General features: G+C 39.3%; 1 protein-coding gene across 2 annotated transcripts; it reads left to right on the forward strand.

Annotated features, from left to right (window-relative positions):
- Window positions 1-4,585: 4,585 nt before the first annotated feature.
- LOC120109544 (la-related protein 1A-like) lies at window positions 4,586-19,849 on the forward strand. Of its 2 annotated transcripts, none has more exons than XM_039123273.1 (7): window positions 4,586-4,833; window positions 12,159-12,741; window positions 12,853-13,015; window positions 13,856-13,946; window positions 14,061-14,132; window positions 14,270-14,982; window positions 19,684-19,849. In XM_039123273.1, exons 2-7 carry the CDS (start codon window positions 12,171-12,173, stop codon window positions 19,775-19,777), a joined length of 1,704 nt encoding a protein of 567 aa, XP_038979201.1. In that variant the 5' UTR covers window positions 4,586-4,833; window positions 12,159-12,170; the 3' UTR covers window positions 19,778-19,849. The 2 variants fall into 2 exon arrangements, with proteins under 2 accessions (XP_038979201.1, XP_038979200.1); XM_039123272.1 differs by having other exon boundaries at window positions 19,672-19,792.
- Window positions 19,850-24,496: the final 4,647 nt, after the last annotated feature.

The following is a 24,496-nucleotide window of genomic DNA, read 5'->3' on the forward strand; positions in this document are numbered from 1 at the left end:
CTGAGATTTGTTTTCTCTGCGAGACACGTTTGTCTGGTGAAGGGCTTGGTCGACTGAGGCGACGCCTGGGGAGGGACTGGGAGACTATGCAGTCGAGTCCCAGGGGCTGTCTGTGGCCTTTTGATCCTGTGGAGGCGGGGGTGGCGAGGATTGATGCCTTCCACAACTGTTCTCAACAGGTAGTGATGGTTGTTTCGGAACCTGAGGCGGACCCCTGGGTGCTGTGCGGTGTGTATGCGAGCACGGACTACAGGGTCAGGAGACCCCTTTGGCATGAGATTACTAGCTTGTTTGCCCAGGGTATCCAACGTGGCAGTTGGTGATTTATTGTATCAAGTGCGGATGAAAAGAGGGGAGGTGCGCCTTTCACTGATAGGATTGATAGGAGGAGTTTCGCGCTTTGTGCAGCTGAATGGCTTGGTGACTTAGGCTCTCGGGGCCACGGTTCACTGGTGCAATAATCAGCCTGGCGGTGCTAGGTATTGGGAGCGGTAGATAGGGCCTTTGCTCCCAGACTGGATCCTTCGCTTCCCTACCTGCCGAGTTAGCCACTTACCCCGGATTGCATCAGACCATTGCCCCTTGTTGATCTCGACCTCATCGGTATGGGTCACCATAGTCTTTTCGCTTTGAAAGATTGGCTGTCGTACCCCAGTCTGGACATCGTTCGCCGAGGCGTGGGCGTGTTCCGGTGCGGGGGGACGCGATGCGGCGAGTCTCACGCAAACTCGAGTTGACCAAACGGCGGCTCCGCCGTTGGAATCGCGAGGTAGTGGGTGATATTTTCGGAGATTGGAGGGGGTGGAGGAGGAGATTACGACACTACAGGAGAGAGAAGACCTACGGGGTGCACTCCTGGAGGATGACATGTCTCATCTTCGGGGGCTTCTTGCGACGCACCACTCACTGCTACGCAGCATGAGATTTTCTGGCGACAGAAATCTCGGGTCCAATGGGTTAATGAGGGTGATCGCAACACTAGGTTTTTTCATCGGACGACGGTTATGTCGGCGTCAGCGGAGTATGATCCACTCATTGCGTGATGGGTCTGGCCGCCGAGTGGAGGGTGAGCCTGCCGTTGGACAGGTTCTACTCGACTTTTTCCGCGCCAGATGGACTGAGGATGAAGGCCCTGGTGCTGATGACCACCTTCCGCGGGTTGATGTAGGTATTACTGATGATGAGAATATGACCCTGGTTCGGCCGGTGTTGGCGGGGAGGTGCAGGAGGCAGTCTGGGCGCTGGCAGCGGACAAAGCTCCAGGACCAGATGGGTTCCCCCTTTTTTCTTCCGTAGATATTGGGTATCATTCGGGAAGCTGTGATCGAGGCTGTCCAGTGTTTCTTCACCCAGGCAGCCATGCCTGAGGATTGGAAGGCCACTTTCATTACGCTCATCCCGAAACGCCAAGAGGCAGTAGAGCCGGGTCACTTTAGACCATCAGTCTGTGCACAACCTTGTACAAGGTTGTGGCGAGAATCATGGTGGGCAGGGTAAAGCCCCTACTGCCAGGCATTATCAGCCAAGAGCAGGGGGCTTTCATTGCGGGAAGGAACATTTCCCACAATGTCATGTTGGCTCAGGAGATGATGTGGGATCTCCAGCGAGCATCGAAGCGGGGCAGTTTGATGGCTGTCAAGCTGGATATGGAGAGGGCTTATGACAGGATCAGATGGAGTTTTCTCCGGAGGGTACTGGAGGCTTATGGCTTCCACAGGCGATGGATTGGATGGATCCTAGGGTGTGTCCAGGGGCCAAAGTTCTCTATTTTGGTCAACGGCACACCTTCGGTGTTTTTGAGTCCACCATGGGGCTGCGGCAGGGATGTCCCTTATCCCTTTATTTATTTATCATTTGTTCTGATATACTGTCCCGTGCCCTCCAGAGGGCGTGTGCAAGCCGGGAGCTGGAGTCCTATGCTCCAGCACCGGGGGCTGGACCTGTCTCTCACCTACTTTTTGCTGACGATTGTCTTCTTTTGTCCAGAGCGCGGGTTTCGGAGGCACGTGTACTTCGCAGAGTGCTGGCAGCTTACTGTGCGGCATCCGGACAGAGAATCAACTTCACGAAGTCAGCCATCCAGTTCAGCCCCAGCACAGAGAGCAGAGTCAGACAGGAGATCAGGAGTATCTTGCAGATGCCCGAGCAGGAGGGGACTCTGGTTTACCTGGGAGTTCCCATCACGGGCTGGAGGCTACGAGTGGCGGAGTGCTCGGGTTGGTGTAGCGGGTCGAGAGTAGGCTGGAGGGATGGAGGGCATCTTCACTATCCATGATGGGGAGGCTGACACTTGTCAGATCGGTGCTTGGGTCCATGCCGGTATACTCATGGCCAACACTGTGGTCCCTAAGACGACTCTGTTGAAGATTGAATGTCTTCTCCGGAGCTTCCTCTGGGGGTCCCATGGTGGGGGTCGTGGGGTACATTTGGTGGCCTGGGAGCGGGTATGTCGGCCCACCAGTGAGGGTGGTCTGGGAGTTCAGTCCCTTCTGGAGCGGCGTGAGACACTCATTGCACGGCACGCAGCTCGTTTCTTGTTGGAGCCACATGGGCTTTGGAGTCGGGTGATGGCAGCCAGATATGGCCGAGGGAGCCCCGAGGCGGCACGGCGCGGTCGCCGCATCTCTTTCATGTGGCGTGAGATTGGGAGGTACCTGCCGACCGTGTTAGCCCATACCAGGTGGCTGATGGGCGATGGCCGGACCATTGTTGTGACTGATGACCCGTGGGTAGATACCATTCCTTGAGATATTGGCCGACGACGGTGGATTTCGAGGCAGCAGTAGGGCTCCGGGTGTGCGACCTCCTAGCACCAGGGAGGGCAGAGTGGGACGTGGACAGACTCCACCAGTTGTTCGGGGCACATCTAGCCGAGAGGATACTTTCTCTGCCAGTACCAGGATGCGAGGGCCCAGATGTCAGGGTTTGGAGCACTTCATGCAGGGCCAGTGTGAGGCTGGGTGATCTGGCCCGGGTGATTCAGCGCGAGCATGAGAGTGGATGGGACGGTGCCTGGATTTGGAGGTCTAGGCTCCACCCGAGAGCAGCACTTTTTCTTTGGAAGGTGACGTGGGACCGCCTTCCGACGAGAGCTGTGCTGAGCCGACGTGGTCTGGGATCCCTGCGGAGTGTGGGGCCTGCGGTGCGGATGAGTCAGTTGATCATGTACTATTTGGATGCTTTTGGGCGTGGCAGACATGGCAGTGGACGGGTATCCCAGAGGAGGTTTGGCGGGAGAGGAGACTGTTTCTACAGATGATACGGCAGTGGCTGGCTAGTCCCCGGACATGTCAGGAGGCTATCCGAGCGACTTGCACCGCCCACCAGATCTGGTTGGCAAGGAACGCTCGCACCTTTGGCGAGCGTAGGATGTCGCCGAGGTTTGTTGCGGAGTCCGCTCGAGTATTGGCGATGGAGTTCAGACCTACCAGCCCTTCAGATACGACCTTGATAGCTCGGGACACCTGGGGTTCTTTCTCTGCTCAGGCAGCTCTTCGGACGGTGTTCTTCACCTGGGAGCCCCCACCCTCGAGTTTCCTCAAGTTCAATTTTGATGGCTCAGTACTAGACAGTGGTACACGAGGCGGTGCCGGCTTCGTCATACGAGACCCTCACTCTCGGGTAGTGGCAGCGGGCGGCTGCCGGCTATTCGACACATCAGTGCCAGCGGCGGAGTTGCGAGCTGCCTAGGCCGGCCTCTGCCATGCGCGGCGGGTACTACGGGCTAGCTCGATCATCTTGGAGGGCGACTCATCCACTGTTATTGGGTGGATTCGGCGGGAGAGCATTGACCATCCTCTGATCCGGGATATTAGGATGATGATGAGGGATGTTGTGGCCTTTGAGGCCAAGCATGTATTCAGGGAGGCCAACGGGGCGGCTGACTGGGTAGCTGCATATGCAGCACACCATTCGGGATACGCCCTGTGGGCAGGAGAGCGGGAGTTGCCATTGGCACTACGCGAGATTTTGTATTTTGATGTTCTTGGGTGTATTCGGACACGCGTTGTCTGAACAACCCGTTTCAAGCAAAAAAAAAAAAAAAAAAGTGCCATTTATAAATATCCATTTTTAGCCTTCAAAAAGGAAAACGACACAATTAATTTTCTTTACTTAAAAAATATTTTTAATATTCCAAATAATTTTTAAAAAGAAAGAAAGCTAAAAGCACTCTATGCCTTGCGGCGTTAACACAAACGACAGTGTGAGAAAGCTTGTCTCGCACACAAAATCCCGACTGGGTTTTTATTCCCTTTACCACTCGCTTAGCTGTCACACTCCTGCTTCCAAAAACCCTAAGCCCGCCATCCGTCCTCCAAAAACCCTAGGGTGGCGTCCCCTTTTACGGCGGAGATGGGATTGACAGAGCGAACGCTAGGAGATCGACGAGAATCTAGAACCTAGATGCGAGAGCTCGTTCGTACGGTACGGTCCCTTGCACGCTAGATTTCCTCCCGACCAACCCCAGGCGATGGAGAGCGACACCGTGGCGCCGGCGGCCGGTGGCGGCGGTGATCCCGTTGAGACCCCGGAGGGCGGGGCTCTCGAGATCGTGGCGGAGGACGGAACGACGGTGAGGTCGCCGTGGAGAGTGCCGGCGGCGCCGCCTGCGGGGGCGGCGAAGGGTAAGAGCGACGATGGCCCGGTGATGGGGCCGGAGTCGTGGCCGGCGCTCACGGACGCCAGGGCGAAGGGTGGCTCTAATGCTGCTTGTACGATGCCGGCTCTGCCAGCTGTGCTGCCGCCGGCGTCGGCGCTGCTGCGACCGCCGCGGGGCATGTGGGCCCGGTTCCGAGAAACGGGCCACCACCGCCACCGCCTCTTCCGTTTCAGGTCAGTTTTCAAGTACTCGTTCGTGAGGTGGTGGAATGGATCTCGGGTTTGGTGGTCATCAGTTAAAGAGAATCAATTTTGGGTGGTATCCTGACGCCTTTATCTTCTGGACATTGGTTTTAATCGAATCTCAATCTGCTGCGTTGTGAAAGAAAAGCCTAATGAAGAGTTCTGGAATAAGATGAAATGGAAGGACAAAAGGAAAAGGGATTAAATAAGTATAGATTAAATTAAAAACGAGTCCCATATTCAAGATTGTTGGTGACTGATGTTTACAACCGTTTATGTTCAATTCTTTATGCAAATTCTTGTTTCATGTAATATACTGTTGAAATCATAGTTCTAAGCCTATCGAACTTTTAATTTCCCATAAAGGAAAACCTTTCCCTTTAATTCTTTTTTCAAAGTGTTATCCACTCTTGATGCAGTTGGAGTACAATATTGATAAACTTCGCTTTATGTATGTCTATATTTGTATTCATCTTGTTGAATGTACTAACTATTATAGGGATAAATTTACTGGATCTCTTGATATGTAATTTTATATTTGTGAAGTTAGACTTTTGTGAATCTGAAGCTGGGATTGATACTTTTGTTGTCACATCCATTATTGAATTGTGAATTTGCTATTCAGTTAGTTGCACAATTCATTTCTACCAACGGAAAGATCAAATCTTAAAATACTCAGCTACGCCTCCTTTTTGTTCACGCAAGCTGTTAAACTATTGATAGGCGAGACCTGTGGATGAATTTAGAAAAATGACTCTAATTGCTCTTCCGCCCTTCCTCAAAAAGCTTCTTAAAAGAGACCCCGAACTGTGAACCTGGAAAATTTTTAAGGACCTTCTTGTGCTGGTTCTCTAAAATTATTGAGTTTTTCCTGTCTTTGTTGTTGTGAGGCGGGTTTCTCTTACAAGTGAAAAGAATAATTTGCTTCAAGTCTGAAACCAGATTTCAAGTTTTTTAATTGACTAAATGACCTCTAGTAGGTTCATCAAAGCCCACAATTGTTTCCATTGGAATTTTTTTTTCTGCATTGCCTTTAGTGTCATGATGATGGTCATATGTGCAGGGGATGACACTGAACTTAGTACTGTTGTATTTTATACACTGCTATGCTTATTTGTCTCATGAATTTTGATTGTACATGCCATGAAATGATGTAAGTTACTAAAATGCTATTTTGAATTGTATAATTACTTCAGTGCATTATATAGTTACTAATGCACATATATATGTGGGACATATCCACTGTAGAACTCAGCCTTCGACAGATGGGTAGATTACTTTTTTTTTTAATAATATGAGTTCTGCAGTCTCATGTTAGAGATGTTTTTCTCTTGTATTTTGTTTTTGCCCTACTTTCTGGTGTTATGTAAGGTTTGTTTGTTCCATTGTCTTTCAGATCAGTTTTAATGCAATAGGCAGATCATGAATCCTTAGTTTTTTAATTTTAATTTTTTAATCATGGTAAAAATTTTGCTCAGTTGATTTAAAGGATTATGTTTGTTAATTATTGGTAATGACTAAGATGGAGGATTTTTGATGTTATATGGAGTAGTGGAACATATAATAGTCATTGAGGGCGTGGTGATTGGGAATGCGGTGGAGGAACTTTCGGAGACATTTGCTTGGGACTTCATTATAAGGGCATGTAAGGAAACATGCAAGTCAACTCTATAGTTGATAACAAAAGAAAAATTGTAAATACAGCGAGTGTGAATATTCAGATTTAACATTGCAAGCTTATGAAGTTGATTGCTAATCTATTTTGTGGCATTATGTTATTAAATGTTTTTGTGGGGAAGAATGTTATACAGCAGGAAGCTATATAAGCAAATTATGGTGCGTTAGAAATTGGATGCTGAGATGAATGCCAATAACAGTTAGAAATGAGTGAGTGAAAGGTTAAGAGTGGCAAGAGTAGAGTCTACAGTGGAAAATATTTTGGAATTTTTCTAGGGCAATTATTCAATCAAATGGCCCTCAAACTAAATACAAGCATATCTAGGATTTCAATGTCAAACTATATGTATAGTAAAACTAAGAGGGATCAATTCAGTATCTGGATGCCTGGTAGAAGCAGCAAGAGTATATGATAAAGGTGACAAAATTTGCCTCAAGTGGCTTGGGCATCTGAAAGATTGAAACACATGTTATAGAGTTCTTGATTGCCGTCAAGATGGTTTCAATTACAGGCGGAAGGGTTAAAAGAAAAAGTGAAGACTGAAGAAGAGTTAAATTATAGAAATAAGAAATGACAAGTAACACTGAAAGAGCAAAATGTAGAAAGTAAGAGCCCATTCCCTTGATTTGAAAATTGACTACTTCTAGATTTTCATATGATGTCTAGGGTGCTTATTGTGAGAATGAAAGGAGGCTCCACTTACTAGTGCTTCAGATTTGAGAATCCTAATGGTACAACTTCTGAAAGGGCATGTGCTTTTATTTAGGATTTGCATGCACTATTATCATTTTCTTACAATCCACAATTGGGTCCTATATATCAGATAAAAATGACACTTTGAATTCTGATCAGATCTCAGATCAGGATGGATTTAGATCGTAGATTCAGACTTGGATCATAAGATCTGGTAGTGGATCATACGATCACTTGATTTGTGAGATCCAAATCTGGATCATCTTGCCACATATGAAGCAATTAGGACGCCCATCTTTTTATGAACCATTTAATGTCTTTAAACTTTTAGAATGACCAATAATCATTCATAACCTTTCAAATCATAATATTATCAATCTTTTGAGCTATCACACCTCTCAAAAGTAAAGAAAAAGAAATTTAGTTGTCTTGGGAGGAGCAAGTAAGACCCAAATATATTTGCAACCTTTCTTAAAACTATGGTTTCTTTTCTTCTACAGGCTTATACCAAACAACAATTGAGTTGGTGCATTTGCGGAGTAAAACATGCCTTTCTGGTTATACCAAGATTAGGATGCAGTTTGTTTGTAAAGACAAGATATGCATGTCAGGATGTTGTACAAACTTCAACTACTGGATGAGGAGGAAAGAAAGAACTTTGTTCGTCAAGAGCCAAAGCGATAGGGAAATCTTGTGTATCAAATTAAATAAAGCCTGTCTTTAAATGCAGTTTTTTTCCTCGTGTCAAATAAAGAGATTTTATTGACTTATGTGGTGATAGAAATTACATCAGTAAGTCATGTCCTTAAATGATGACATCTTACCTTTAATTTACTTGAAATTACGATCTGACCATGTTTCTTCCTTTAGATATTGATTTATTCTTTTTTTTAACGTTTAAAGGAATCAAAGAGGGCTATACAGTCCATGATCTGGTCCAACTCCTTTTGTGGTTTATGATATAGCCTGATCCTGACAACGTGGCTCACATGTATCGCTGGCCAGCAAATGGGCTTTTCCTACTTTGTGTGGTCAAAGATATGAATTTTGAAAGGAAACACGAGAAGATGAGTCCTCATTTGAAAAGGAAATCTAGGAAAAGTTTAAGTGAAGCAGATGGTAAATGATCCCTATCTGAAAGGAGTCCAAGAGAGAGGTATATTCTATGGCCAATCAAGGATGAATGAGAGGGCTGTGAACAAAGCTCAAGCATCTACCTCCCTTTTGAGTACTCTTTTGCTTGTGGGAAACATTAGTAAGACATTATTGAGGGCTGGCTACTTCTGGGGGATGACTAGCAGCTTGCCCCTGATAAATTTTAATAGTCATCCTTCACCATTGAGTAATAGGGTCCTATAATATCTTTAGTTTGTATATTCTTTTCTCCTTTTACCAGCCTCATAAGTTTATAAGTGGGACATGGTTTTCCATTTTATTTAGTGGCTAGGAATGAATGAGGGGAATAATATGAAAAATTTATTCTTTTTGTTTTCTCTGCCATTTGATTTGATGGATGCGGCTGAGACGGGAGCTTCTTGGTAGTGGGATGCTGCAGTATTATCTGTTTCTTACTCCTCTTCTCTGGCTTACTATTTCTTTATTTTTGGATTGAAATATGTCTCACTGACCTTATCTTCAATTCTTTAAACCCTATACTAACTTTTATCCTTTTAATCCATATCCCTATAATTGTCAATCATCCATTCAAATCTTTAAACCTATACCTGCATCGTTTCTTTGTAAATGATAGAGACCCAAAAGATATGTTTAATTTGACTCAACTTCCACGCATAGTTATCTTTTTTTTCTTTCTCTTAGAAAATTAGTCTTTCTTGTTCACTTTTTAAAAATTTAAACCTTAAGCTAAAGGATAGTAAGCTAGTAGTTCACTTCTAAGCATCTTTAAACCCTTTAATTCCCTCATTTAACCTTTGATAGGTTCACCTCCTCCTTTATTTATTTTGCATTGAGGTCTCAATTTCTTTTCACTTTTATTTAAAAGTCACAACTGAGTTAATTTGCAGCAACCTATATGCCTAGACTTATCCCAAATCTTAGTCCCATCCTGTTCAGGTATTTTATGCATCAAGAAGGCACTTTTGTATTTTAGTATTTGACTTGAATAGTGATTGATGTTGAAATAGGGTAGTTACAATGATACCAGATGATGAATAAAGTTTTTTGGTTATGCTTATGGGGAATGATTCTTATTGACTGATGCTTTTTATTGGTGAGCATCGAAGTGATATATTATCCATTTTATGCATGACATTATGATTGTAACTAGACCCACATAATTTATTTACTGGATAAAATTATGTCTGAGGTAGATATACAATTTCTCACAGTCGTCAAGGGTAATTGGAGTTTGAGTCTGCATTCTCTTAAATTTTGCAAAAATAATTTCATGTTACCACTATGCAAATAATAACTTTTTAGTAGTAACATGCAATAACGTATATTTCAATAGGGTACACATTCAAAATCCATATTAAGAGTTGTTCACCAATTTTCTACAAACCATACTGGGAATTTTTGTTGGATATCTCTGATTTTTACCTTCAAAATTCTTCAATATTCCAACCTCTCTTATCATCGTCGACAGTTTTAACTGTCTCTTTAAATTACAGAAGGTAATCTTGCCTTTGTAGGATAATTGCCAAACCTTGATTTGTACGACTCTCGCATGGATTCTGTTAATGATTTTTTTTGGAAGAATAAAGAAATGTGTTGATAATTTTTTTGAGAAGTATGATTTTGATACCAGCATGAAACGATATCAATCATATTTATCATGGTACTGCAAATGATGATGAGAAGCAATGAGAGTAGTTAAATTTAAATAAAGAGAAGATGCATAAAAAGAAAGTTACTGTTGACATAAAACAGATTTGAGAGGAAATGCTCAAATAACTTAGACAATCCAATGGCAAAGCTTCTCCTGCTTTTAGGCTTCCTATTTCCCTTTTTGTAAACATTTTACTTGGCTATACCTCAGATGTGCTTCTCATGTTGTGTCAATTTATATTGAAATTTGCATTGTAAAGAAAAAATTGTAGTGTCAGATTGTATTTTATTTAGGTGCATGATTCATATCGAAACCTAACAATTTTCACAATATTCTCATGTTGCAATATGCTTGTTTTTAAGTTAATAACATTCTTTTGTAGTGGTCTTTAGAGTCAAGATAATTGGAAGTTGACTGCCAGATCTAAGTTTTGCTGTAGTATGTAAGCTACCAAGAAGAATTAATGTTGACAAGTATTTAATTGGGGTCGATGAACTTTGTAGAATATAAATTTGGTTGAGTATATATAGTTCACTACTGAAAAGTTAATGCCAACCTGTTATTCAATGTTAGATAATGGATTAAGATATTAATTTTGTATTTTTTAACTTCCTGTGATAGTCTAGGCCTGTCACGTAACATGCAGATCCTTACCTGCCCTGGACCCTGCATAGACCTGATCTTAACCTGTATGCCTACCTATGGGTTCGGTATGGGTCCGAAGATAGACCTATGTAGTTTTTGGGGCCAGGTCTTTATCCACTAAAGTTTTACCTGACCGGAACCCAATCTGACCTGACCTGAGTGCAACCCTAACCTTTTTCGTTCTTGTTGTTCTTATTGTTTTTGTGCCGTTATAGGCCATGCCTTGACCAATTTGGTTAATGGGACACCTAAGCAAGTTGAATGCCTGCTAACTCTGTCAAGGAACCTCTAGTGTACATTTAACACTTTCTAAATATACGTATGCATACATGTCAAATCAAGTTTTCTGGTAAACATCTATAATACAATCCAGGTTGTTTCCTTTTAAAAGTCATAGCTGTAATCATATCCTACAGTAGACTTCTAAGCTTACGCCTATTTCCAGTTTGCTCAACTTAAACAGTGTTAATGAAACTGTTGAAGTAGCCTATGTCTTAATACTTTCAATGAAAATTATTTTGTAGAATGATGAAGTAACCGCTCCTGCATGTTCTTCTGGTTCTGTTTCTGATGACTCTCGGCTGTGAGGAAATTTTTCTGTTCTTTATGCTCCTGTTTTTGTTTGTATGGTTAGGATGGTTTTGCTTGAGAATTTTGGTGCAAGGATTTTTGTGATATGCTGCAACTGCTGATTTGCTGAAGGATGCTAACTGAAGCATTGTTTCTTGGTGAATATTCTAAAATGGCAAACTTAGATCTTGTATCTGGTTGATAATGTTTACAATGCTGAAATTTTATGATTATGTGATATGGAGACAATCTACATGGCTTTATTTGGTTGTTTGTGCCAGTATTCAAATTGCACAGCTGGTATTAGACCTAAATTTTATATAATCTGGATTTTTAGTTAGATCAAAATGATTGTATTTCCAATTTTAGATTTCTTTTTTCTACATTAATTTTTTTTTTCTCTCTTCTTGCACTTTCATGCCAATTATCATCAATTTTCTAATCACAGTTATCTTTATTCTTTCTCTCTTTCTGTAAAACTACAAACCATGAAATTAATAGATTATAACCATCTAAAATTTGTCCTACTTTTCTAGAGAAAATCTAAATGATCCACTGTGCAAGACGAATGATAGGCTAACTATGAGTTAGCAGTTCCTAAGATATGGTCTAGTAGTGGACTCAGGTGCACTTAATTGACTAAGGAATAGAAATCGAGGAACAATTTTGCTGGTGAATATCTCCAGATTATGGTAATTTTGCTGGCTGTCTAATGAAGATCATTTACTGGGTTTGTTTTTTTGGAAGATATGGTAAATATATTATGGTAATTCATCAGCCTTTAATTATTGCCACAATGCTAAAGAAGATAACCTACTGAGTTTTCCTTAGTTCATATATGCTTGTTGCTTCAACAACAGCTTACTTATTTCATGCGCAACAGTTACTTTTTGTTTACTAGAAATCTTAGTCCACAGTGCTTACGAAACTGTTCTTTTTCAGGGATCAATTGGAATGCGCAAATCTGAGGGATTTGGAAGCAGTAATCCTTCCAATAGACATCATCCGCTGCACCCTCATAAACATGGTCCAAAGCGTAATGCTCCTTCAAATGGCGTGCCACCATTTCCTGTACCCCTGCCATACCACCAACAACCAGGTCAACCGATGTTATACCCTGTTTTACCACCTCCACCTCTGATGTTTCCTCAGTATGCCTATCAGCCTGGCCCTGCACCATATCCTAATGGTGAACCACATATTGTAAAGTCTGGATGTGAAACTCCCTTGCCGGCCTTTATTCCAACTGGTCATGCTGGAGGAAATGATGGTAATAGGAATTTCCATCCACCAACCCGAGGAGATCCAAATGCTTGGCGCCCCAATGCCAGCAGTTTCGGCAGCAGACCACCTAATGGTCATGAACCTGGTAGCCATTTCAACCAGACATGGTGCAATCAACGGGCTTTGAATCCAAGAGATAACATAAATATGCCACATCGTATTGGTACCAGGACTTTCATCAGGCCAGTTCCCCAATTTTGTGGTCCAGCTCCACGGTTCATCAATGGACCTGGTTATCCTGGTTATGTCTTTAACTTAAGTGTTATGGATTCCATTTCTGGCTTGAGTTTATCAATTCTTGTACATCTCTCCAGTTCTCCCTTGTCATAAATTAATAATGCTCAAAATGCAGGTCCTGCTCCTCCCATGTATTATGTTTCTGCTGCTCCTCTGGAAATGATGAGGGGTCCTCCTCATTTTGTTTCACATCCTCCTCGTCCTCCATATCCTATTCTGACACCAGAGGCACTAGCCTTGAGGGCTAGGATAGTAAAACAAATCGAGTACTATTTCAGGTAGGTCAGTTTTAATTTTTGCCGCATTTATTCTTTAAGCCAAGAAACAGTTAGCCCTTGCAGTTTCATGCACAATCATTGCAAGGAGCCGACATATTCTTTCTGCAATTTTGGGTTCTCTTATTCACCAGCATGCACAACATTTCTCTGGGTCCATATTTCAGTTGGTTATTTAGCATATACGTAACCTTGAATTCATGCAAGCAGTCCAGTATTATCAATTAGAATGAAATATGTTTGTGATTTCATATTGAAAGTGATTTATTTGGTCCAATATGGGGCATTGTTTTTGTTCTAAAAGGGAGACCACAGTGTCTTGAACCATTATGCTTTTGCAATATATATTTATATTAATGTGCATGTATATATATATATGTTTATATATATATATATCCGTATTTGTATATATGTACATATGTATATGAAGTTATGGACACATAATATATGTATGTAAATATTTAAATTTATAGATGTATGTATATAAACATGTATGTATGTATATATACATATGTACATACATATGTATGTATATATACATGTATATATAGATTTGTATATACAGTGTATATATATGTGCATTTGTGTGTATATATGCATATGTGTTTACATATATATGCATATTTGTAATATATATGTACATATCTATATGTACACATATATATGTATATACATACACATATACATATATATGTATATGCATGTGTGTACATATATGTGTATCAATATGTATATACCTCTATATGCATATGTACATGTCTAATATATATGTATATATATATATGCATACATATATTTCCTATTTCACTGTTTTAGCTATAACAATCATTATCCTTATTGCAGTGATGAGAATTTGCAGAAGGACCCGTACTTGATATCATTACTGGACGAACAGGGATGGGTTTCTATATCTAAAATTGCAGATTTTAATAGGGTATGCTTTACCTTGATGCTAATTATTTTTCAGAGTGAAATAGTTCATTTTATTATGGATAGTCATTTAATATTGGCTGAGAAAATTTGATGATTTCTTTGTTTGATTATACAGGTTAAAAAAATGACAACAAACATATCCTTGATTCTGGATGCTTTGCAGAGCTCAGAGTTGATAGAAGTTCAGGTTATCATCTCTTTCATTCTTGGCTGATGTGCCATTCTTGTTTATATATATATATTTATGCTTGTCTCATCTTCAAATGCTATTTACCAGTCTATTAGATTGTCATGTATATTTTCTTTTTAAATATTACTTTGTAGGATGACAAGATAAGAAGGAGAAATGACTGGTCAAAGTGGATTCCAGCATCAGCTCAGCAGGCAGTTTCAACAAAATCTCAGTCTACGGAAGGCCAATCTCCTGTCGGCATGGAAAAAAATGACACTAGTGGAAGTAATAATTGTGGCATCTTTCATGAGAGCAATGCTGGCCAAACTACATGTAAAGATAGTGACGAGTGTTTGCCCACATCAAATGATTATTCTAAAGCAGAAGTTAAGAATAGTACAGAATGTAACATGGGGAAGGTGTCAAGTGTTGGTAAATCACTAGCATGCAATGGAGATAGCGAAGAAAAGAGCAAAGAATTAGCATCTGGACCATTTTTGGAAACTAAACAAGGAGAGCCTTGTGGTGACTGTAGCTGTCTGTTAGACAACGATTCTGTCAGGAGCATTTCCGATGTTAAGCATGGCAGCATTGATATTTCTGTTAGATCTGAAGGTTTACAGGAAAAAACCTATCCTTCCAGTAGTGGCACTGATCCTTCCAGTAGTTGCAATCCCGAACTTCAGGAAGTAAACACAAGGTCAAATATGAGACCTGGCACCCCAAGTCTAGGAGGTTCCTTAAATGGTTTTGTGAATAATGAGTCTCCTAGCTTTGCTGGGGAGCAAAACACATTCATGCTTGATGAAGAGCTGGAATTAGAGCAGTCAACAAGCCAAAAAGACCATCCATCATCAAACAAAAGGTATTCAAATGATTCTTTTACTTTGTTGTCCTCGAGCCATATGGTTATTGTGTTCTAAGTTCATTGAATTTAAAATAATCTTTGCTTGTCTTGTAATCCTGTTGAAAGTTCTGAATGCACAAAAATATCAAAATAATTATTAAGCATATCTGAAGATATATGAAGATTCATTTGCAGTTATATTCCTAGATCATTGCATCTATTAAATATCTGATGCTGCTTTGCTTTTGTATACCTAATCTGCTCAAGCACATGCAAGCCTTTCCTTCAACATCATTCTTATTATTATCTGCCGACCCAATTATAATAGAGAAAGCTCGTTGCTTAGCATTATAGCTTGATATTGGTTACTTTTCTTATGGTAGAGAAAGGAAGATAGTAAAGGCATTTATGACATCTTGATTAAGTTATAAATAAACTATCAACGGACAAGCTTATTTAAATGAGAATATCTGTTTTGCTGATTAAGAAAAAAAATCGTAAGTTTAACATGCATAGGATTATGATCAGCCTTAACATAGGGTTTAAAAGGGATTGCCAAACTAACTTGAACTGCCTGGGTTGGGGCATACGGTTCAGTTTCACTTGATTTTGAGCAGTTTGGGGCAGTCCGAACCCTTTATCCTTTTTTTTCTTTCCCTTGTTCTTTCTTTCTTCCCTTTTTCTTTCTTCTTTCTTCTCTTTTTCCTTCTTTCTTTCTTATTTCTTCTCTTTTTCCTTTCTTTCTTTCCTTTCTTTTTCTTCTCCTTTCCGTTCATTTTTTCCTTTTTCTTTTTCTTTCCTTCCTTCCTTCCTTCCTTGCCTTCTCTTCTCCCTTTTCTTTCTTTTCTTTTCTTCTTCTTCCTTCCTTTCTTTTCTTTTCTTCATCTTTGCTTCCTTTCTTTTTCTTGTCCCTTCTTTCTTTTTTTCCTCTTTTTCTTCTTCTTCCTCTCTTTCTTTCTTTCTTTCTTTCATTTACTTATCTTTTTAAACAGAAACAAAAGGTCTGCTTCCTTTCCTTCCTTTCCTACTCTTTCCTTCAAAGAATTTAAAACTCTTACCTTTTTAAACATCCATAAACCTTAAATTGATCCTCAAAAACAAAAAAATTGGAAAAATAAAAAAAATGCTATACCAGTATCAAACTGGTATGCATTTTGTGTATTGAGTGTTGGTATGGTATATTTTGATACGAAACTGTACTAGTCAGGTACCAGTGCGGTACTTGAAATTGAAGCTACAGACCTTGGGGTTAGAAGATTTGTCTTTGTATGGGTAGTTCGGGAGATGATGTAGGTTTTTAGTCTTGGGCAATCACATATGCACTTGCTTAATAAATAATGATTTTTTTTAAAAATGTAAGTAAATTGATATATAACAATCTCATTTTTCGCTGCCACCTTTTTTTTCTATATAATGATTAATGAGCAAAGAAGGCCTAGAAAAGATGGTGAATTTGCTTAAGTTCTAGATGACCATAGATGGGTAGGAATTGTTGGTTGATAATCAATAAAATTGTTTACGAGAGTTTTGCCTCCATTTTTGTATATCAATCTAATGGCTAAAACGAGACTTTAGCCTTTTAAGGATGCTTGGGACATGCTCTTTTGTCCCTAACCTAAACTCAACTGTGCATGTTGAGTGGTCCCTTTCCTCTCCTCTCCTTTCGCCCCTTCTCTCATATTCTATCATGGCTGTCACTTCCATGTCTAACATTGAATCCTCTTTGGTCTTGCTGTGTTTGGTGGTGTTTGCTCATATTTGGGATCTTTGCTGCCTCCTTTGTCTTCGACTCATACACCTTGAGTTTCTCCTCAATCCACATGAGCCCCATATTTGTCGATTCCTTCACATCAGCCACCTCCACATGTCAGTGAAACACCACACCTCCTGTTGCTCTCTTGATGTTTGGCCTCTACCTTTGACTTCTTCCCTGTCGCACCTCTGCCACAACCTCCATAGAGGTCGGTCGATTTCCCTTCTCCTAAACATATTGACTATCATGTACCAAACTGGGTCTGATTTTGAGCTATTTGGGATCTACTTGGGCGAGGTTGAGTTGGATGTTGCAGCTCCTTCGAGGTCAAGCTAGGTCGAGCTAAGCTAGATAATTATTGAGCCAAGCTTGAGCCGAACCCAGCTTGCTTGAGCTCCGCTCATTTCCACTTTTAATTAAATTTGTAATAATGGAATTATAAGATATTTACGTTCCATTGCTCAATAAGCAAGTATTTATATTTTGCTCCAAGGGATATTTGGAGGACATGATAGGTCCTTGTCTGTGGAAAGTAGTTTCATTACTAGTGCTTGGTTGTGATGGTGGCATGGAATAGATTGAGCAAAAAAATGAAGCAGATGGTCATTTGTTTCTCACCTACTGTTACAAAGTCTTGAGTTTCATTTTCATTTATTGAAGACTTGTCTATGTCTTACGTCTTACTATAAAGCGCTTAAATTGAGTTTAAGATGATAAAAGAATAGGTTCTCCACATGCCCTAGTGTGTGCTACATATATATAATCATGCAGACCCATGATTAGTATAGATGGTACAAACCAAAGTTCGCTGTTTCGGTACCAAACCCCGTATCGTTGCCACACGAGTATAGTGTCGGTATGGTACGGTATGAAAATTTTTTGGCATACCAAGTTGATACGCCACCCATATCGAACCAATTAGGTACAGTCTGTATCGTTCGGTTTGGGCCGGTACGACGTACCATGGTATGAACATTACACAAGCCTTTTTGAACAATACACTTTAGTTGTGAAACCTTCAGTTCATTGGCTCTTTATCCTCACATGCTTTTTGCTGTTGCTCTGGAGGGTAACCTTTTCCAATCTCAGCTCCTTGCCTCCAAATAAAATACTTCCTAGTTTACATACTTTCAGCAATAGATCCTACAGGATAAGAGATTACAGACATGAAGTGAGATAGAATACTAGATTATGAAGAATTAGTAGATTATGAAAAATTAGTTTCCTATAGGGCATGGGTTCTACCCTTTTGGCCAGTCTCTCTTTAATTAATATTTTCCAAACTGAAGTCTATCTTGCAATTTTAGGTCTCAAAGGTTCAAGAGTGTCAAGAGTAGCAAGGAGATTTGCAAATTTATGGTTTAGAATATGTTTGTTTTTTGACATGGCAAGGTTTTTGGCTAGTACAGTTTATTCTCAAATATAGAAATATTTAAAACTAAAAAGAAATTGAGGTGTTCAATCTGATCTGAGCTGGCTTGACTAAAGATGAGGCTGTCACTAGCAAATTGAATATATGTTTTGTTAATATTGTAAGACCATCATCACTTTGCCCTTTTTTTTGGGGTCCAAGCAAGTTCAATTCTATTTAGCAACATAAATGTGGAAGAGGTCACCATATTTAAGGCCTTCACAACTTGCAAAAAACTGATGAAAGCATCATAAATGAAGGTAGAAAAGTTGACAGTGGACATACTGGTAGATGCATTTAACCCATGGAGGCCTAAAACCTAGAGAGGAGACAATCCATCTGTAAACCCCTTTTGCATAATTTAACCCCTTTTTTCGTTTCTCTTTCAGTCGATAAGATACAATCTCATGGTTCAGAGCACTCTTTTTTGGATATATCTTTAATAAATGCTGCTGTTTGACTTGTCCTTCAGACACTTCACTAAGGCTCATACCTAGCACCTGTGCTATGATATTATGAAACCAGTAATCTGTGAATCATGGTAATTTACTGATATTCCAAGAGACTAATTTCATTGATGCTGATGAATGTGATTTTATATCCGAAGGTTTGTGTAGAATCTCATGGGAATTTGTGGAAGCTAGATATGGTGACACACTAGCTAATCGCTGTATTTGTGGATGTGAGAAATCTTGCTTTTGTAGGGATCACCACAGAATATTTAATCTGGCAGGAAAGCCAACATCTTTAAGAATTTAGAAGAGCTCCATCTTCTGCTATTTAAGCGACCAAAATATATATTTTTAGTATTGCATAAAACAAATGTGCAGTGATTAGCGAAAGCAAGAGTGTCTATGGGAGTGGAATTGGGTGCAGTACTTGGGAATCAACATGTACGAGTCATCATATCTGGTGGTCGCATAAAATGTTTGGTATGTAGTTTGAAAGACGATAAACCAGTAAATGTTATAATTCATTGATATCATATTGACCTTGATAAAAATGCAATGATAAAAAAATGTTTTTTTGTTAAGAAGACTACATACATCTTGAAGTGGCCGAATAGTAAAGTGGATGGCTATCATAAAGAAAAAATATGTTATCTAGATACATACGCTGTAAGGAAACTCAGATTTGGTGCCATCATATGGTTGCTAGATAGCTGTTTGGCAGGTTCTTTTTGTTTAATACTTTATTCTTGGCTGGATGTCTTTTAAAGCTTCCATTATTATGGGGCTGGCTGTTGGTTAATCGGCATCCAACTGTTCCCAGCTGGAGGCTGACACCATAGATTTCAAAGACATGTTTCATAAGCTCATGGGACTGTTAGTGCAAAGTGCTTGGATTTTCCACATGCTTATCATCTTTAAATGCTAGTGGTAGCAATGACAACTACAAGGGGGAACATTCTATATATGCTTGTAAAACTTGTAAAACTTATTTCATGTGATTCCACTGTCTACTTGTACTTTTAGTTAAAAACCTATTATAGTTTGCTGATACATTGATTCTTGCAAAATCTTTTTCTTCTCCCAAATAATAGTATTTTGAACAGGACTGATGACGAGGAGGATGAGATTGATGTTAACGACCAAGTTGTGCATAAACTTATAATTGTTACCCAGGTAAGGTTATGTGATTGTTCTTGACTTCCGTTGCTTTCACCCCATTTATTAACTATTTTGTTTAATGGGCTTGTATTTTAATAACACAAATCAAATATATTTTCAAGATGAGTGAATTAGTACATACATATCCAATAATATATAATAACGGACTAACTATTGTAGATCAGGTCATAGTTACTTTTTTTTTTCTCTTGGAACTTGATATATTTTTTATCCCGTTTCCCTCTTTTTGAATTTATAATTTATTAATCTAACGTCTGGTTATGTATGTCCAGGCTTGTTTAAAAAGTCAAGTCATGATTTCCTAAAATTCCATCATTTATCCAACGAGATATTAGAAATTGTAGATGAGTGGAAAGCTTTGCTGATGTAGGACAAATTAAGGATGGCCTAAAATGCGCGGAAGGACCTAAACTGAAGGAAAACCTAAGGTTTCGGTTCTACTTTAAACTTGCTGTCCGGTGTCAAGAAACAGAATAAAACATGTCAAAATTAAAGACTGCTGGCTAACAAAAGCTGCTATAAAATGCAGTAATTATTAGAGTATCCTAATGGATACTAGAAATCTTAATACAGAAGTTTTATGCCAATCTGAAGCAGTCTGATCTCTGATGTTCACGTCAGAAAGAAATTCAGATAATTCATAATAGTAATGCAGTATGCAGAATCCAAAAGCAGGAATGCGGAGAATTTAAGAATAATAGCAGAAGAATTCTAAGAAAATAAGATTAGACTTTAATCTTGACCTCAGATCCCAAGTTATGTAGACTAAAAACCAAATCAGGTCTGCAGGATGCGATAAATATAACTATTAAAATTAAGTTGAGCTTAAAAACTACTGAATCAACAGCAGCAAGAATAAGAAAGAGGAATAGAATCAAAAGGAAAAAGCAGCTAGAGAAAGATAGTTCAATAGAAGAGTTTAAAAGAGGGCGAGGGAGAGGCTTGGGCCGGACCTGGCCTATTCTTTCTTTTCCTTTCTTCTCAAAAAACCAATGTACATAATCTAGGATGACTAAAGAAGTCCCATGGAAAACTAACAGACCACCAGCTGCTTCTCAGTTTGAGCCTAATTAGGATGCAACTACATCAGAAAACAAATCCTATCAAAATATTTTAGCCTAGCCAACTAACCAAACACTTAATAAGACTTAATAAGACTTTGAATACTGTATCGATTACCCTTCATGCCACAGTGATGTGTGAATGGTACAACCTCTAAGGAACTTTTGAAACTGATCATAAAACACCATACTGAAAAATCAAAATGAAAAAGCTGATCAATTAATGATAAATCTGTGCCGTTGGATGAAATTCCAGCTGCACTTTGCTTCATGAATGTTCCTTGCAGCAGGGTGAGGCCTTACAATACTACTGTACCAATTTATGATCTCAGCCCTTTGTCAGCATGAACAGCAATCTAAGTATTTCCTGAAGTGATTCTTGTAGCCATTATGTCCTTCAGGTCTTAGCAGCTGATCTTCAGTGATCACCATGTCACTTGTACTATTAGATTTTCCTCTAATACAGTATCAAAGTGAAAGTTATTAGAGTTCTTTGCAGCAAAAAGAGTCTTTGTAGTGAGATCAGGCTCTGAGTTTGAGAAATGATCCTGCAATTTTTTCCCCTTTTAATTGTGCGCTAAGAAAAAGTTGTATGTACTTCTTGGTAATTTCTTAGTGCTGGACTATGATGTTAAAGCTTCTAGTTTTACATGGTTTTTCATATACATGCTATTTTGGGTATGGATTAATTAATTATTAAGTAGCTTCAAGTCATTGCTTCAATATTACCTTCAAGAGAAATATGTTTTGTATTAAAAGGTTTCAAGGTTCATCGAGAAAGGGTACTATATGAATGACTGTTGAGAAGGAATGGTTCCTTTAATTAAGGGCATTGGACCTGCTCCAGAATTGTATCCTACCCATCTCTATTTGCTGCTCTTTTCATGTCTTCAATCATTTGTTGGTGGTTGGCATTTGCTTGTCTTACGACACCACCTTATGCTTCTTTTTGTGGCATATCTCTTCTGTCTGATTGACTTTAATCAAATACTTCAAATGGAACCAAATTACCGCAGAAGAAAATTGTATTGCTAAATGCTTATAAGCTTAAAGCCAAAACAATTATCTGAACTTTTCAAAGATAAATTGATTAGAAATAAGGATGAGTGATCCAAGAAAAATGCTGCACCAACAGTCTATAAATAACTACCATATTCCTTAATGTATAACAATTGTGAAGGGCGAACAATATTATTTGTTAGTAGGATGAAATGGGTTAGATCTAGCAAATATCAAATCTAAACTGATGAGAAACTCAGGTCTAAATTTAGGTTAGGCTTTTACATATTGGGTGGATTTGGTTTCGATCAATTATTAAATAATACTGAAATTCTAACATCAGTGTTTTTAAAGATATTTTTCCTCCAATAATCTTTATTATTGACATAAAATACAGGAGTTATTAATTTAATAATAGAATAATTCCATTGTGAATTTTCTTAACAAATCTATGTTGTTTTCTCAGCTGATAGGAAACTAATGATCATGTGATATCAAACAAGTTGTAGGTTCTAGCTATCTTAACATTCTCTCTAAAGTTTTTTTTTTTTTTCTGGGGAAAAACATTGTGTCTAAGCTGGAAAGACAGTATCTCTAAAACATTAGCGTAAAAAAATTGATATTAATGAAAACCTTATTAATTTATATCACATATCTATTGAGTTATGGATGCAACTTATGACTGAATTTATCAGGTGATCTATTCGGATCTAGCCATATCCAAACCTAATCCACCGATCTTATTGGTTCTGGTTTTAGTATTCAAAGTTGTTTGTTATTTTCCTTTTATAACAATTGCATCGGTTCTCAGATTGGATCATTACAGTCCTAGTTGTTTGAGGTTTTCAGATGTTAAATCACCTTATTATTTTTGGCATGGAAGAACTTATGCAAGTATTGGAAGTTGGAACTTTGTCCTTTAAATTCCTCCTTTGGGCTGAAAGGTGGTTGGCTTGACCCACCTCTAATTCAAACATGATTAATGAGAATTAAAGCATGTTGAATGTACCCACATTTTGATTTTGTAGAATGATTTTGCTTATGATTTTTTTTTGCTGAATTCAACAAAATCTGATTCACATCATAACAATAACCATCAAACCCTGTTCCAGCTATTTGGGGTGGCTAAAATCTGATCCAAACTCATATAGTTAAAGGGTCAAATGTAGCCATGTAGGTCTAAACTCTATTTACTAAGGTGCAATTTGGCTGTCCATGTAGGCAGAAGCATTATTGATGTGGATGTTAATGTTTTTATACCTAATATTGTAAAAAGAAATTCAGGTAGCAGAATAAAGCATATTAGTTATTATCTGCACTAAGTAGCATGCCTCCTGAAAGGATAGAGGTAGTAAAGATTATTTTTATTTAAAATATTGTTGGTTAGTCGTACCATGTAGTATGTCAAAGCTTACGTGCAATTGCTAAAATGCGTAAATCCTGGTTACCACTATAACTTTAATCATTACAATTCTGAGAACTATATCAAACTAAAACTAAAACAGCTTAACTAATCAATAAACCAAAACCAATTCAACCTCCCTGAAGACTTTACGCCTGTGGAAAACACCAACTGCTTTTATAATTGGATTATGGTTGTTAGGTTACCAAGAGACTTGATCTATCTATTTGATGCTAGGTTCACGTCACAACTAATTTGCTGTGCAAGAGGCAACAAATACAACTCTAGAACATTTTTTGGGTTTTGTGCATGATCAGAAGAGGTTGCACCAGAGAAAATATGTGGAAAGTGTCTTCTCGTTGATGGTCCTTTCTGGGCTTTGAACCAAGCAGTTAAATCATTCTCGAAAGATTTGGTTGTAAATTAGAAAGAGGTTGCACTAGTGAACTAATACTGTTAATGCCATGATTTGCATTGAGATGATTATTTTAACCTGCTTTACATTCCTTTTGAAGGCTACTTGTTCCATGTGGTTCATTGACGTTAGGAGGAAAGTGGTTGGCCATGAAGTCTGGGGGTTTGCTGGAGGAAATCCTTGACCTTATAAAGCAGTTAATCTATATTCCATCAGATTAAAGGAGACGCCGATTGAGGGATTAACCCAATTGTTGAACATCACTGGTTATTTTTGACCATTGGTGGGGCTCAACCCTCTTCTACTCCCACAGCAATCAAGTGATAGTATTGTCAAACTTTTATTATTCAATAAGCAATCAAACATAAAATGGGAGATCTATCCGTTGTGCTACACTATTGGAACAAATTCTTTTGCTTGACTGCTCATTATCTATATAGCTATGATCAAGAATTAAAGAATTGCATGCCTCTGCAATCTGGCCTGGCATCGACACTTGATCAACTGTGCCATGCCAATGCGTGGCAAACCTGGGCGTATAATGTAGCTGCAGCATGTTAAGCAATTTGGCACAGGCATGCAGCTGCTGCATGCCAATAAGGCACAGGCATGATATATACCCAAAAAAAGGCACAGCCAAGATACATTCTAGTCAGTCCCGACTCGCATGAATGGCACTAGAATCAATAAACATGTGATGTGTGGTTAATTAATCTGTTTTTAAAATGTTGTAATGCTTTTCCATAGTCTTTTTTTCAGGATTGATTGCTTGATAGTAACAATTTCCCATAAATCAACTTTTTGCAAGTGTTCCAGCTGATCTCATATGGACTTGCTTGTGCACCTTCCTAAAAGCAGCT

The sequence above is a fragment of the Phoenix dactylifera genome, unplaced genomic scaffold (genome assembly GCF_009389715.1).
Source record: "Phoenix dactylifera cultivar Barhee BC4 unplaced genomic scaffold, palm_55x_up_171113_PBpolish2nd_filt_p 002347F, whole genome shotgun sequence".
Classification (NCBI taxonomy): Eukaryota; Viridiplantae; Streptophyta; class Magnoliopsida; order Arecales; family Arecaceae; genus Phoenix; species Phoenix dactylifera.

Coding starts and splice junctions, on each gene's coding strand:
- LOC120109544 (XM_039123272.1), top strand. CDS start 12,171: ATGCGCAAATCTGAGGGATTTGGAAGCAGTAATCCTTCCAATAGACAT. Junction 13,016..13,855: donor CAAATCGAGTACTATTTCAG/GTAGGTCAGTTT, acceptor TCCTTATTGCAG/TGATGAGAATTTGCAGAAGG. Junction 14,983..19,671: donor CATCCATCATCAAACAAAAG/GTATTCAAATGA, acceptor CCCAAATAATAG/TATTTTGAACAGGACTGATG.